Here is a 15019-nt window from a genome sequence, read left to right as displayed (position 1 = left end):
AAAGGGGAAAGATGATAATTTATTAATTGGATGTTTTCTTCCAAACCCCAACCAGAGCCAGCACTATTCTTCAGAGGGGTTTTTAATTTACAGAAAAAAACGACATGGAGACGCTTTGTCCCCCTTACAGTGTGATGGCAGAAAAGATTGTGGTTGTTTACTCTCTCTGATGTACTCCTTCTTAATGTCCCCAATGTCCCAGTAGAAGTTGATTCAGCCTTTATAGCTGGCCTAGTTACAGTGACACCACATTACAGTGAGCCGGAGGCTGTGCCAACTCTCACTCAGTGAGAGGACACAGATGGGTAGGCACGCGTGCACGAAACGCACGCACGCACGCACAATCTCTCACAGACTACCCTGAGTCATGAATCCGCAGTAGAAAACAATTTGGTAGAGTTTAAGTCGAGTAAAGACACTCAGAAGGACTATTGTGTTTTCCCCATGAGGCCTGACCCTGTTTAGCTTCATTTGTTAGCCAGCAAGGACTTGCTATTGTGTAGTTGCCTCCCTCTGGCTAAAGCCATGCTCTGATACTAACAGAGCTAGCCAACTTATGACTCAGCAGTGTTAACCAACAGTGAAGCTAACGATGCTAACCAATGCTGAGGGAGTCATTGAGAGCAGTGGGGCTAGAGCCATTAGCGGTCCTAGTCCACAGCTAGTGCTGGGGCTAACGCCTAAAAGCTTATGGCTAATGGTAAATGAATGCTGTGTGAAATGTGCTGGCTGGGCTTGTAGCATGTCCAGCACTGTGGAGAGGCGTGTAGTGGTGAGATGGGCATCTCTTCAGCAGATGTTTTAGTGGTGTGTTATGTTAGTCAGGGGAGAGCTAATGCTAACAAATGTGCTGCTGGAACAGACAATTTTTATAGTAGTTGACAGCTGGGACTTTGACGATAACACTACTCGTATGTCTGTCTTTATGTCTGTCACTCTCTCTATGGGTCGGTTTTAAATACCTACAGACGTCTCTTTGATATTACACTGGCACTTTCTGTATGGCTACAACGCATACATTCACATCTCTCACACACAGAGGTATAGATTTATGGCACACGATTACTTTGTGATTTTCCATAGTCACACACGGCTCATTACTTTGAGTGACAATCCTCCTTCCGTCTCCTGCAAAGACACACACTCAGAGCAAAGTATGCAGAGAGAGAGAGAGATGAGCTGAAGAGATTCACAGACACAAAGTCAAATGTTTTCTATGCAAAATTGGCATTCCCCTGGCAAAAGAGAGAGAGAGAAGTTGCAATGAATAATTCATTCTCATATGGAGGGATGGAGAGATTGAGAGAAAAAGAGAAATAAAACAAAAATCTACACAAACAACATTGGAGAGGGGTAGACACTGTAGGGCTCTCTGTGTGTGTGGTGTGGGTGGGGGGGGGGGGGTCAGGTTGAACAGTGAGAGGCAGAGACAGTAATTAAACCTCTCTCTCATTCAGGATAATAAACAGAGTTAGTTAAGACGCTGCCTGCCAACAGCTTCTAATTATACATATTTATTAAAGAAAAAAACAAAACACTACTCACCACACATTCATTTACATAGCCTAGCGCCCATTGCACCTGCATTTGAATTAAAGGAAATAGAATTGAATAAAATGAAATGAAATTCAATTATATTAGGTGTAGTCTATACAAATATACATCTTGTACATAAAACATGTTGTTATATACATGCATATAAAATATTGTTAAACAATTTATTTTCAGGACCATCTCTTAAAATGAAAACCTATATGCAAATATTATAAGTTATTACATATTGTTCAATATGGGGAAAATACTACATCCCCAGAATGCAATAGTTTAATCATCAAGTTTACCCTCAGGCCAAATGAAATGGTTGGTGGAAATATAATTGGCTATTCTAAGCACAAAGTAAAACAAATACAGTGGGAGAACAAGTATTTGATACACTGCCGATTTTGCAGGTTTCCTACTTACAAAGCATGTAGAGGTCTGTAATTTTTATCATAGGTACACTTCAACTGTGAGAGACGTAATCTAAAACAAAAATCCAGAAAATCACATTTATGATTTTTAAGTAATTAATTTGCATTTATTGCATGACATAAGTATTTGATCACTTACCAACCAGTAAGAATTCCAGCTCTCACAGACCTGTTCGTTTTTCTTTAAGAAGCCCTCCAGTTCTCCACTCATTACCTGTATTAACTGCACCTGTGTGAAACTCGTACCTGTATAAAAGACACTGTCCACACACTCAATCAAACAGACTCCAACCTCTCCACAATGGCCAAGACCAGAGAGCTGTGTAGGGACATCAAGGATAGAATTGTAGACCTGCACAAGGCTGGGATGGGCTACAGGACAATAGGGAAGCAGCTTGGTGAGAAGGCAACAACTGTTGGCGCAATTATTAGAAAATGGAAGAAGTTCAAGATGATGGTCAATCACCCTCGGTCTGGGGCTCCATGCAAGATCTCACCTCGTGGGGCATCAATGATCATGAGGAAGGTGAGGTATCAGCCCAGAACTACACGGCAGGACTGGTCAATGACCTGAAGAGAGCTGGACCACAGTCTCAAAGAAAACCATTAGTAACACACTACGCCGTCATGGATTAAAATCCTGCAGCGCACGCAAGGCCCCCTGCTCAAGCCAGCGCATGTCCAGGCCCGTCTGAAGTTTGCCAATGACCATCTGGATGATCCAGAGGAGGAATGGGGAGAAGGTCATGTGGTCTGATGAGACAAAAAATGAGGCTTTTTGGTCTAAACTCCACTCGCGGTGTTTGGAGGAAGAAGAAGGATGAGTACAACCCCAAGAAACACCATCCCAACCGTGAAGCATGGAGGTGGAAACATCATTCTTTGGGGATGCTTTTCTGCAAAGGGGACAGGACGACTACACCGTATTGAGGGGAGGATGGATGGGGCCATGTATCGCAAGATCTTGGCCAACAGCCTCCTTCCCTCAGTAAGAGCATTGAAGATGGGTCGTGGCTGGGTCTTCCAGCATGACAACGACCCAAAACAACCAGCCAGGGCAACTAAGGAGTGGCTCCGTAAGAAGCATCTCAAGGTCCTGGAGTGGCCTAAGCCAGTCTCCAGACCTGAACCCAATAGAAAATCTTTGGAGGGAGCTGAAAGTCCGTATTGCCCAGCGACAGCCCCGAAACCTGAAGGATCTGGAGAAGGTCTGTATGGAGGAGTGGGCCAAAATCCCTGCTGCAGTGTGTGCAAACCTGGTCAAGAACTACAGGAAACAAATGATCGCTGTAATTGCAAACAAAGGTTTCTGTACCAAATATTAAGTTCTGCTTTTCTGATGTATCAAATACTTATGTCATGCAATAAAATGCAAATTAATTACTTAAAAATCATACAATGTGATTTTCTGGATTTTTGTTTTAGATTACGTCTCTCACAGTTGAAGTGTACCTATGATAAAAATTACAGACCTCTACATGCTTTGTAAGTAGGACAACCTGAAAAATCGGCAGTGTATCAAATACTTGTTCTCCCCACTGTATATGAACATTGTTTCAAGAGAAAAGTTATATATTGTTTGGTAGCTGGAAGTGTGACCGGTCAGATTCAATGTAACTCTCATGTTCTATGGCTGAGTGGAATTTCTTTGAATCGCACTGAATTAAATTCTACTTCCTGTCACTCAAATTCTACATCCTGTGGGGTGTGGCCAATTCAATTAAAATTTCAACTCATGAGCTTAATGGGAGTCAATTCCAAAATTCTGAATTGAGCTCAACCCACACACACACGTCAGTGTTATTCTCTGAAGTTGAGAGAGACTACTTACGTTGGCCCCAGCGACCGGTGCGAGGGTTCAGATAGTTGGGGTAGAGCCCGTTGGGTCGGTCCATTTTGGCCAGCAGCTTCCGTATGTGCATTACCTGACAGGGTTAGAGGAGACATGGATATATCTCTCACCCAGGGGAACACGCAGACTTAGACACCAGTACTAAGGAGGTGTCTCACCTTTTGGTAGTAGGCAGGGTTCCCGGTGAGGTAAGTGAGGTGGACAAACTCCATGTGTAGTGTTCCAAACTCTGCCAGGATACTACTGCCTGCTGACGCCCAGCCCCAGTTACGCCCCACACCACTACACACAGGGAGGGAGAAAGGATTAACTTTCAATCACTGAGTAGAGAATCTTGCTGACATGTCATTGTTGCAGTTATGGATGTAGATCTAGGGTTAGGTTGTGGTCAGATGTAAATCTAAGGTTGCGTTGTGGTCTGAGATTGACCTCTTGAGGTTGACCATGGCCCAGGGGATGCCTGTGGGAGTGTTGAAGGCTGGGAGCAGCTTCTCAGCCAACTGGACCGCCTTCACCTTAAACACCTATCGACAGAGGGAGAGAGAGAGAGTGTGAATGAAGGATTTATAGGAAAAGCTGAGAAAAAGCTTCAGTGATGGAGAACATATTTTTTACAAGAGACTTAACAAGACAGCCGAAAAAACGGTAAGCGTTTACACGGGACAGAGAAACAGTGGCCAAATTAACATGACAAAGCATCTGAACTGGTTTTACAGGAGAGGCTGAGCATATTGCGGAGGTGGAGGGCAAAACTCCCCCTCAGAGACCACTAGAATAACAGTTGAACCACATTAGAATAACAGAGTACACACACTCAAGTACAGTCACACTTTCCCAGCTGTGTGTCAATGTGTATATACAGTGAGTGTACAAAACATTAAAAGGACACCTGCTCTTTTTATGACATCGACTGACCAGGTGAAAACTATGATCTCTTATTGATATCACTTGTTAAATCCACTTCAATCAGTGTAGATGAAGGGCAGGAGACAGGTTAAAGAAGGGTTTTTAAGCCTTGAGACAATTGATACATGGATTGTATGCGTGTGCTATTCAGGGGGTGAATGGGCAAGAAAAAAGATTGAAGTGCCTTTGAACGAGGCCACCGGTTTGTGTCAAGAACTGCAACGCTGATGGGTTTTTCATACTCAACAGTTCCCCGTGTGTATCAAGAATGGTCCACCACCCAAAGGACATCCAGCCAAGTTGACAACTGTGGGAAGCATTAGTCAACATAGGCCAGCATCCCTGTGGAACGCTTTCGACACCTTGTAGAGTCCATGAGGGGGTGCAACTCAATATTAGGAAGGTGTTCTTAATGTTTTTTACACTCAGTGTATACCCCATCCATTGATTCCAAGCCTGTCTGACAGCTGCAATAAAGCTCTTAATAGACTACACTGTTTTATCACACTGTCATCAAGAGGTGTGGGACATTAGCCCGCACATCCCAACAGTCTAAACTGGGTTTCTCTCTTCATTTCAGGAGGTAACTGAAACAAAATGTTCAATACTCCAGAGACCTGTCAGTTACCAGGTTTCCATCCAACCTTTTTATGCAAGTCAAGTACACCTAAAAATAAAAAAAATAAAAAAAAATTTCAAATGTCGACAAAACGAAATGCGCTAGAAAAAGGTGGGATCTTTTTGTATCTGTAAAATTAATTATGCGAGAAATGTCAGTGGAAATGCTTTCATGCGCAAATATTGATATATTAATAATCATATCGTAAACTTGGGAGTCACGCGATGACTCATGTGGTCCTCCTACGACAACTCGGGAAAGTATGAGGTTTATTAGGCTACAGATTTAGTAAACTATCATGAACTTCACAGAGTGATGAAAGTGCAAGGTGATGATCCAAAAATATTGAGGGTTGTATTCTGGTGACATGAGGATTGATGCTTGGCTGCCGTTTGACAAATAAAAGTAATCATCTCTCTCTTTTGTCCATAATAACCTGATAATGTAGGCTATACCTGCACTGTATCTGCAGCTGTTTGCTAGAGCACACGTACCAAGACCGGAGTGGGCACATTCCCCATATAATGCACATTGTTTCGTGACAAACCATCAGTAGAGTTGAAAATCACGCATAGCTTTTTACCCGCAACAAGTCAATTTGATGGAAACATCTCTGGTGGGAAAGTTTGCATATTGTTTTTTATGCCGATTTTAGAATATTCGCATGAAAATCTGTCGCCAATTGGATGGAAACCTACAGTGAGTAGCTAGTGTCCTACTGCCCCTTACCCACAGAGTAACACCGAAATCAAACGAAAAGCTTTTTTTTTTATTCGAACGAGCGTGTACACGCTGGAATTAGAACGCACAGTGATGAATGAGAGAAAACAGACGGGCTGCGAGCGCCAACGCCATACACTTCAAACTAAAAAGAAATACATTTTATAGGCCCTAATCTATGGATTTCACATGAATGGGCATGTGCACAGCCTTGGGTGGGCACAGGCCCACCCACTTGGAAGCCAAGCCCCCCCACTGGGGAGTCAGGCCCAGCCAATCAGAATATTATTTTCCCCCACAAAAGGGCTTTATTACAGACAGAAATACTCCTCAGTTTCATCAGCTGTCTGGGTGGCTGGTCTCAGACAATCCCGCAAGTGAAGAAGCCGGATGTGGAGGTCCTGGGCTGGCATGGTTACAAGTAGTCTGCGGTTGTGAGGCCGGTTGGACGTACTGCCAAATTCTCTAAAACGACGTTGGAGGGGGGCTATGGTAGAGAAATTAACATTCAGTTCTCTGGCAACAGCTCTGGTGGACATTCTTGCAGTCAGCATGGACTTACATTCCATCCCTGTAGTACAGTTGATAACCTTTGCTATAAATGGTAAAAATCCAATCTTACTGAAGCATGTATTACTTGTTGGCCTATCCCTCTGTACTGGTACAGATCCACTACCCACATCACTCCTCTCAGGATCCCTCCCCCTTGACCAATCTTTCTCTACTTTCTTCACTGCCTCAGCATACGACAACATCTGCACTACTCTAACCCTGGAAACCTCAACCTGCCTCTCCCAATCATGTAGTAACCAAAAAGTGTTAAACAAATCAAAATATATTTTATATTTGAGATTCTTCAAAGTAGCTACCCTTTGCTTTGGTGATGAGTTTGAAGAATCTCAAATATAAAATATATTTTGATTTGTTTAACACTTTTTTGGTTACTACATGATTCCATTATGTGTTATTTCATAGTTTTGATGTCTTTATTCTACAATGTAGAAAACAGTAAAAAATAAAGAAAAACCCTGAAATGAGTAGGTGTCCAAACTTTTGACTGGTACTGTACATCTTGTTCTTGCCCTCTCAAGGGAGGCCATTTATCTCTCCCAGCTGCCCATTTCACTCCCACCAAAATCCCCCACAGGAAGTTGGCGCATTTAACAGCAATTTCCTGAAACCTAGAGTCTTAAATTATATCAAACAATGTAGCCAACACAAAAGTCTTATGTTTGATCCTAAATTAAATTGAGGTTGTCTCAATGACACTATGTTCAATTTAGGGGTAATGATTATTCTAATTAATGTGTCTTTATGTGGATAGTCTAGTGAAATGTTGTAGTAGTCTAGCTTACTGTAGGCTATTTGGAATATGAAACAACTAAACTAGGCCTATATGAGCTTGTTTCACATCTCCATCACTGACCTAATCCATCAAGTTAGGTCTTACTAAACTACCATTCATTCAACATGCCTAGTTGTCATTGGTGAACTGACTATTATCACATCATCAGCAGCCTACTGTTGACATAGGCCTACAGCTATACCAAGAGGGCAGATCAACAACTGATTAATTAACATAGGCCTACTAATCTTTAACAGTTGAACATATTTCTGTAAAGGACGGTATTAGCGGAACAGCTCTCTGCTATTTTAGTTTCCATCCACGCAGCGACGGCGGAAGAACTTGTTCTCGCTTAGTTGACTAAACGCTGTTGCTATCTTCGTCGTAATGATGCTTTAGATAAGGCGCCAACTATGAAATAAGTGGTTATGTGCTTGACTAACACCATTTTAGAACAGGTTTTTGGCTAACAGTTTGTTCTCTATTTTCCCAGTGGTATCAATGGACGAAGTGGTGAGCTGCCATCCAGCTCGAGGGAGGAAAATAGTACTATGAATACAGGGGCAGGCCAGAGCGGAGAACTAGAGACTTTTTCTCCTCGCCCAAATCCTACACGCCAATCAATGACTGAGGGATATAGGCTATTCCATCTCACACACTTATTGATTCACTCACAACATGCACCAACTTCACACAAACATTCCCCTCTCTTCACTCATAACATCTGAAAGAGATGTTTTGAAAATGGAGGCCCTACCTGAGTGTGCCTTTTTTTTTATGTGCCTCTGAGGGCAAAGCTTGGGTTGAACAATGTTTTCTCTCTCAATGCCGCTTTTAGTCCTGACCTGTAGCCGACCAAATAAAGGGGCGAGGGCAGAGTTTGAGTTGAATGAGAGAGCACCCACTATCTCGCTCTCAATCCCCCTTCGCTTGAACGCCCTTGCTCTCTTTCTCTCTCTCCGTCCCTCTTTCAGTCCAATAGACCAGGCGAACGAGGAACAAGGGCAATTTGGGGCTGAACAAGCTCTCTCCATCAGGATTAGCTGTGAGGCCAGGTCGGCAGTATTCCCAGACTGCAGATTTGTAGCGCTGGCTGGTCGTAGTTCTGCCTGGAAACAGCTGCTCCAACCGATCCTCTAACTCAGGAGCGGATCCTGTTATTACACATAGGAGGATATGAGCCTTGCTCTCCCTGAGATAGAACCCCATGACCACTCGGCCTGCCAGAGAGAACACACGCATACAGAGGTGCGCACACACACACTTTCATATCTCTCTCTCCGGGGGAGGATGTCACTGTGTACATGTAAAGGAGTCCCATAAAAGGATCAGAAGGTATACTGTGAAATCTGGTGAATGAGCCTGTTTTGGGGAAAAAAGGCCCTCAAGGACCCCAGGAAGAGACAGGATTAAGTCAACAAACGCTGTCCGTCCTTCATGGGGCTTACTACGTTTGTTCTTCATCATGCTAGTTATTCCTCGTTTAACTTGTTGTTCCTTTATTATTTGTCATCTTTTATATTCTATTGTATCAGTCCGTAGTGCTTTATTGAAACAAGCTTGGAAATCCATGGGAGTGTGTTCTTGGGGATTTAACTACAACTGCCTGACTGAGTTTCAATCAAGCAGCGGTTTTACCTGGGCTCAGGCCATTCCTCCCAAACAAGAGGATTCTAGGCCCTCCAGCTCAGCCAGTCATTGCATGATTATCATCTATATGGCCTATAAGACATAGCTGAATCTCTCACATCCATATTCATGGATACTGTTCATCTGCAGTGTAACAATCACATCTCTTGCTCTCCCCTTCACTCTCAACCCCCTCCTTTGCACCCTTCCACGTTGCACGCTTCCCTTACTCACCTCCCACAATCACCCCCCCCCCCCTGCCTGCAAGTGCAGTTGCAGCCAGTCAGTCAGTCAGTGTGACAGAGGAAGCAGTGTTCTGCCTTTGATTGGCTCCATGTTTGACAATATGAGAAGGAGTCAAGCGCTCCCCAGCAAATCAGACAGATCCATAGCCTCAGCTCACAGCAACTCACTGAAAGACGGATAGCAAAGTAGGAAGATGGAGGGAGGAAAAACATGAATCGCAGAGACAGGTTAGAGAGAAGCAAAAATAATTGTACAGCGGTCTAGGTCTTTTGCTGTGTATCACAACATCCCTTACTCCCTCCATCTGCCTCCCTCCCTCTTTTTACAGGGTGACTGCAGCAGGCCATGTCTAGCTGCAGTGTGTCAGTGTCTGCAGTTTTCCTTAACTCTCAGCTCATTATCTTACATTACAAGCCCTGCTCCCTTCTCCGGTTTTCTCTTTGCAATCAGCTGGATGTGTTTCTCTTTCTCTCTTTGTTTATCTCTCTCGCCCTCCCCCAGTCTCTCCCTCTCTCTCCCTCCCTAGTTCTCTCTCCCCCTGCGGAGAGGTTATTACTATGCACAAACTCTGTTGACAGAAGAGTGCAAGCTGCTTTCACCTCAACTACATATCCCAGAGAAAATAGCACCTTTCACCTAAACTCTACATTTCCTTCAGAAAGTACTCACACCCCTTGACTTTTGACATATTTTGTTGTGTTACAGCCTGAATTGATTCAATTGAGATTTTGTCACTGGCCTACACACAATACTTCATAATGTCAAAGTGGATATTTTTTTAATGATTATTTTCAAATGAATAAAACATGAAAGTATTCAACCCCTTTGTTATGGCAAGGCTAAATAAGTTCAGGAGTAAACATTTGCTTAAAAAGTCACATAAGTTGCATGGACTCACTCTGTAATAATAGTGTTTAACATGATTTTTGAATGACTACCTCATCTCTGTACAAGTATCTATAGGGTCCCTCAGTCGAGCAGTGAATTTCAAACACATATTCAACCACAAAGACCAGGCAGAGAGAGCCAGGTTGGTTCGTCGCTTCAGTGCCTTGCCGTTCACCTTTGCACCCCTGGGACAGACTACACTCAACCATAGGACCTACTGAAGAGATGAGTCTTCAATAAAGACTTAAAGGTCTCCCACATGGATAGGCAGACCATTCCATAAAAATGGAGCTCTATAGGAGAAAGCCCTGCCTCCAGTTGTTTGCTTAGAAATTCTAGGGACAATTAGGAGGACTGCGTCTTGTGACCGTAGCGAACCCGTAGGTACGTACAGCAGGACCAAATCGGAGAGATAGGTTGGAGCAAGTCCATGTAATGCTTTGTAGGTTAGCAGTAAAACCTTGAAATCAGCCCTAGCCTTAACAGAAAGCCAGTGTAGAGAGGCTACCCTTGAAATATTATTGATATGTTCGTCAAAAGAGAGATCAGGGTCCAAAGTAAAGGCTGTAATAGGAGTAAACTGAGGATGAATCAACAACAGTGTAGTTACTCCAAAATATTAACCTAAATGACAGAATGAAAATAATTTGGCAAAAAAATAATAACTATGTTCTGAATACAAATTGTTATTTGGGGCAAATCCATCAACACATCACAGAGTACATTTTCAAGCATAGTGGTGGCTGCATCATGTTATGGGTATGCTTGTCTTCGGCAAAGACCAGTGAATATGTTTTGCATAAAAATAAACGGGATAGAGCTAAGCACAGGCAAAATCCTAGAGGACAATCTAGTTCTGTCTGCTGTCCAACAGACACTGGGAGACAAATTCACCTTTCAGCAGGACAATAACCTAAAACAAAAGGCCAAATATACACTGGAGTTGCTTACCAAGATGACATTCTGTTAAAATATTTTATCAAGGTTTGAGATAAATGATTAAATAATTCTACCCGGAAACTTAACCATTAGGATTAGAGGTTATGTAGCATGGACAAGGGGTAATTAAAAATGATAACCATTGGGGAAGAAAGGAATGTATGTGTGTGCCGAAAGAAAGCAAAGAGACTCGTTAACCGATGTTTGAACCGACCCAGCTATAACTCTGGGGAGATAAGATAAGACAGGGAGAGCCACTCCAGGTTTCCCGTATCTGGGGGGGACTGGAACTGTCAGCTGAGTGGTAATAAACTGTGGTGCGACTTCAGGGGAAAATCCAAGAAATTAGTGTGTATGTATGTGTGTATTACCGTCCAACGTCCACCGTCTACCGAATAGCAGCACTTTGGTCCGCAGGTAGTATAACTTTTCATTACATTTCATTACATTTCATTATAGTACAACGGTTTAATTTGTCTAATCTTAGCAATTTCTTCTTAGCTAGCTACATAGCCGTCTTTGTATCAAAGATTAATTGCGTAATTATCGTTATTTCGTCCTAACGCAGTCTACACTGCTATCTGCCATCTGCCCAGCAGCTAGCCAGCGTAGCAAACGTCCCACCGTCAACGAATAGCAGCACCTGTAGCAACTATTACACCCAACTGAACGACTTGATTAGTGTAGTGTTAGCTAGCTACATAGTTGTCTTTGCTGTCTTCGTATCCAAGATAATTGTGTAGTTTAGAGTGTGTAGTTTTAGAGGTGATTATCTTAATTTACCGAGGTTAGAAGCCAGCTATCTGTCGTCCTTACGTAGGAGACACTGCTAGCTAGCCAACAGCTAGCCAACGTCTACCGAATAGAACTTCCGCACTCAACAACCCGGTCGCATTCCGCTTCGCTCCACAGGTAGTATCACATTTTCATTTCATTTCATTACAGTACAACGGTTTGGATTTGTTTGATCGTAGCTAGCTACATAGCTAGCTACATAGCCGTCTTTGTATCAAAGATAATTGTGTAGTCTAGAGCGATTTTCTAGGTTAGCTACAGCTATTGTCGTTCTTTTAACGCAACGTAACGTAATCAACACTGCTAGCTAGCCAGCTAGCCCCCGAATAGCAGCACTGTAGATACTATTACACTCAACGGAACGACTTGATTAGTGTAGTGTCAACAACGCAGCCACTGCCAGCTAGCCTACAAAGTCAACAACTGCCAGCTAGCCTACAAAGTCAACAACGCAGCCACTGCCAGCTACCCTACTTCAGCAGTACTGTATTCATCTTAATCATTTTAGTCAATAAGATTCTTGCTACGTAAGCTTAACTTTCTGAACATTCGAGACGCGTAGTCCACTTGCCACTCCAATCTCCTTTGCATTAGCGTAGTCTCTTCTGTAGCCTGTCAACTATGTGTCTGTTATCCCTGTTCTCTCCCTCTCTGCACAGACCATACAAACGCTCCACCACCGCGTGCATCGGCCACCCTAATCTGGTGGTCCCAGCGCGCACGACCCACGTGGAGTTCCAGGTCTCCGGTAGCCTCTGGAACTGCCGATCTGCGGCCAACAAGGCAGAGTTCATCTCAGCCTATGCCTCCCTCCAGTCTCCTCGACTTCCTGCACTGACGGAAACATGGATCACCACAGATAACACTGCTACTCCTACTGCTCTCTCTTTCCGCCCACGTGTTCTCGCACACCCGAGAGGCTTCTGGTCAGCGGGGGGGTGGCACCGGGATCCTCATCTCTCCCAAGGTTCATTCTCTCTTTCTCCCCTTACCCATCTGTCTATCGCCTCCTTTGAATTCCATGCTGTCACAGTTACCAGCCCTTCAAGCTTAACATCCTATCATTTATCGCCCTCCAGGTTCCCTCGGAGAGTTCATCAATGAGCTCGATGCCTTGATTAGCTCCTTTCCTGAGACGGCTCACCTCTCACAGTTCTGGCGACTTTAACCTCCCCACGTCTACCTTTGACTCATTCCTCTCTGCCTCCTTCTTTCCACTCCCCTCCTCTTTTGACCTCACCCTCTCACCTTCCCCCCCTACTCACAAAGCAGGCAATACGCTCACCTCATCTTTACTAGATGCTGTTCTTCCACTAACCTCATTGCAACTCCCCTCCAAGTCTCCGACACTACCTTGTATCCTTTCCCTCTCCGCTCTCATCCAACACTTCCCACACTGCCCCTACTCGGATGGTATCGCGCCGTCCCAACCTTCGCTCTCTCTCCCCCGCTACCCTCTCCTCTTCCATCCTATCATCTCTTCCCTCTGCTCAAACCTTCTCCACACTATTTCCTGATTCTGCCTCCTCAACCTCCTCTCCTCCCTTTCTGCATCCTTTGACTTCTGTCCCCTATCCTCCAGGCCGGCTCGGTCCTCCCTCCCGCTCCGTGGCTCGACGACTCATTGCGAGCTCACAGAACAGGGCTCCGGGCAGCCGAGCGGAAAATGGAAAAACTCGCCTCCCTGCGGACCTGGCATCCTTTCACTCCCTCCTCTCTACATTTTCCTCTTCTGTCTCTGCTGCTAAAGCCACTTCTACCACTTCTAAATTCCAAGCATCTGCCTCTAACCCCAGGAAGCTCTTTGCCACCTTCTCCTCCCTCCTGAATCCTCCTCCCCCTCCCTTCCCTCCTCCCTCTCTGCAGAATGACTTCGTCAACCATTTTGAAAAAGAAGGTCGACGACATCCGATCCTCGTTTGCTAAGTCAAACGACACCGCTGGTTCTGCTCACACTGCCCTACCCTGTGCTCTGACCTCTTTCTCCCCTCTCTCTCCAGATGAAATCTCGCGTCTTGTGACGGCCGCCGCCCAACAACCTGCCCGCTTGACCCTATCCCCTCCTCTCTTTCTCCAGACCATTTCCGGAGACCCTTCTCCCTTACCTCACCCGCTCATCAACTCATCCCTGACCGCTGGCTACGTCCCTTCCGTCTTCAAGAGAGCGAGAGTTCACCCCTTCTGAAAAAACCTACACTCGATCCCTCCGATGTCAACAACTACAGACCAGTATCCCTTCTTTCTTTTCTCTCCAAAACTCTTGAACGTGCCGTCCTTGGCCAGCTCTCCCGCTATCTCTCTCAGAATGACCTTCTGATTCCAAATCAGTCAGGTTTCAAGACTAGTCATTCAACTGAGACTGCTCTTCTCTGTATCACGGAGGCGCTCCGCACTGCTAAAGCTAACTCTCTCTTCTCTGCTCTCATCCTTCTAGACTATGCGCTGCCTTCGATACTGTGAACCATCAGATCCTCCTCTCCACCCTCTCCGAGTGTGGCATCTCCGGCGCGGCCCACGCTTGGATTGCGTCCTACCTGACAGGTCGCTCCTACCCGAGGTGGCGTGCGAGAATCTGTTCTCCTCACACGTGCTCTCACCACTGGTGTCCCCCAGGGCTCTGTTCTAGGCCCTCTCCTATTCTCGCTATACACCAAGTCACTTGGCTCTGTCATAACCTCACATGGCTCTCCTATCATTTCTATGCAGACGACACACAACTAATCTTTCTCCTTTCCCCCTTTCTTGATGACCAGGTGGCGAATCGCATCTCTGCATGTCTGGCAGACATATCAGTGTGATGACGGATCACCACCTCAAGCTGAACCTCGGCAAGACGGAGCTGCCTTCCTCCCGGGGAGGACTGCCCGTTCCATGATCTCGCCATCACGGTTGACAACTCCATTGTGTCCTCCTCCCAGAGCGCTAAGAACCTTGGCGTGATCCTGGACAACACCCTGTCGTTCTCAACTAACATCAAGGCGGTGGCCCGTTCCTGTAGTTCATGCTCTACAAACATCCGCAGAGTACGACCCTGCCTCCACACAGAAGCGGCGCAGGTCCTAATCCAGGCACTTGTCATCTCCCGTCTGATTACTGCAACTCGCTGTTGG

General features: G+C 45.0%; 1 protein-coding gene across 2 annotated transcripts in view; it reads right to left on the bottom strand.

The window, feature by feature from the left end:
- Positions 1-15019, bottom strand: part of LOC111959448 (mannosyl-oligosaccharide 1,2-alpha-mannosidase IB) — a 171532-nt gene that overhangs the window by 27976 nt on the left and 128537 nt on the right. For both annotated transcript variants that reach the window (XM_023980993.2, XM_023980992.2), the window contains exons 8-10: positions 4252-4346; positions 3981-4104; positions 3802-3895 (exon numbers count right to left, since the gene is read on the bottom strand). In XM_023980993.2, coding sequence (XP_023836761.1) covers positions 3802-3895; positions 3981-4104; positions 4252-4346 — 313 coding nt within the window. The remainder of the gene's footprint in view (positions 1-3801; positions 3896-3980; positions 4105-4251; positions 4347-15019) is intronic.

The sequence above is a fragment of the Salvelinus sp. IW2-2015 genome, linkage group LG36 (genome assembly GCF_002910315.2).
Source record: "Salvelinus sp. IW2-2015 linkage group LG36, ASM291031v2, whole genome shotgun sequence".
NCBI classification, from domain to species: domain Eukaryota; kingdom Metazoa; phylum Chordata; class Actinopteri; order Salmoniformes; family Salmonidae; genus Salvelinus; species Salvelinus sp. IW2-2015.
The sequence above is the reverse complement of the archived record's forward strand: the minus strand, read 5'-3'. Positions and strand labels throughout refer to the sequence as shown.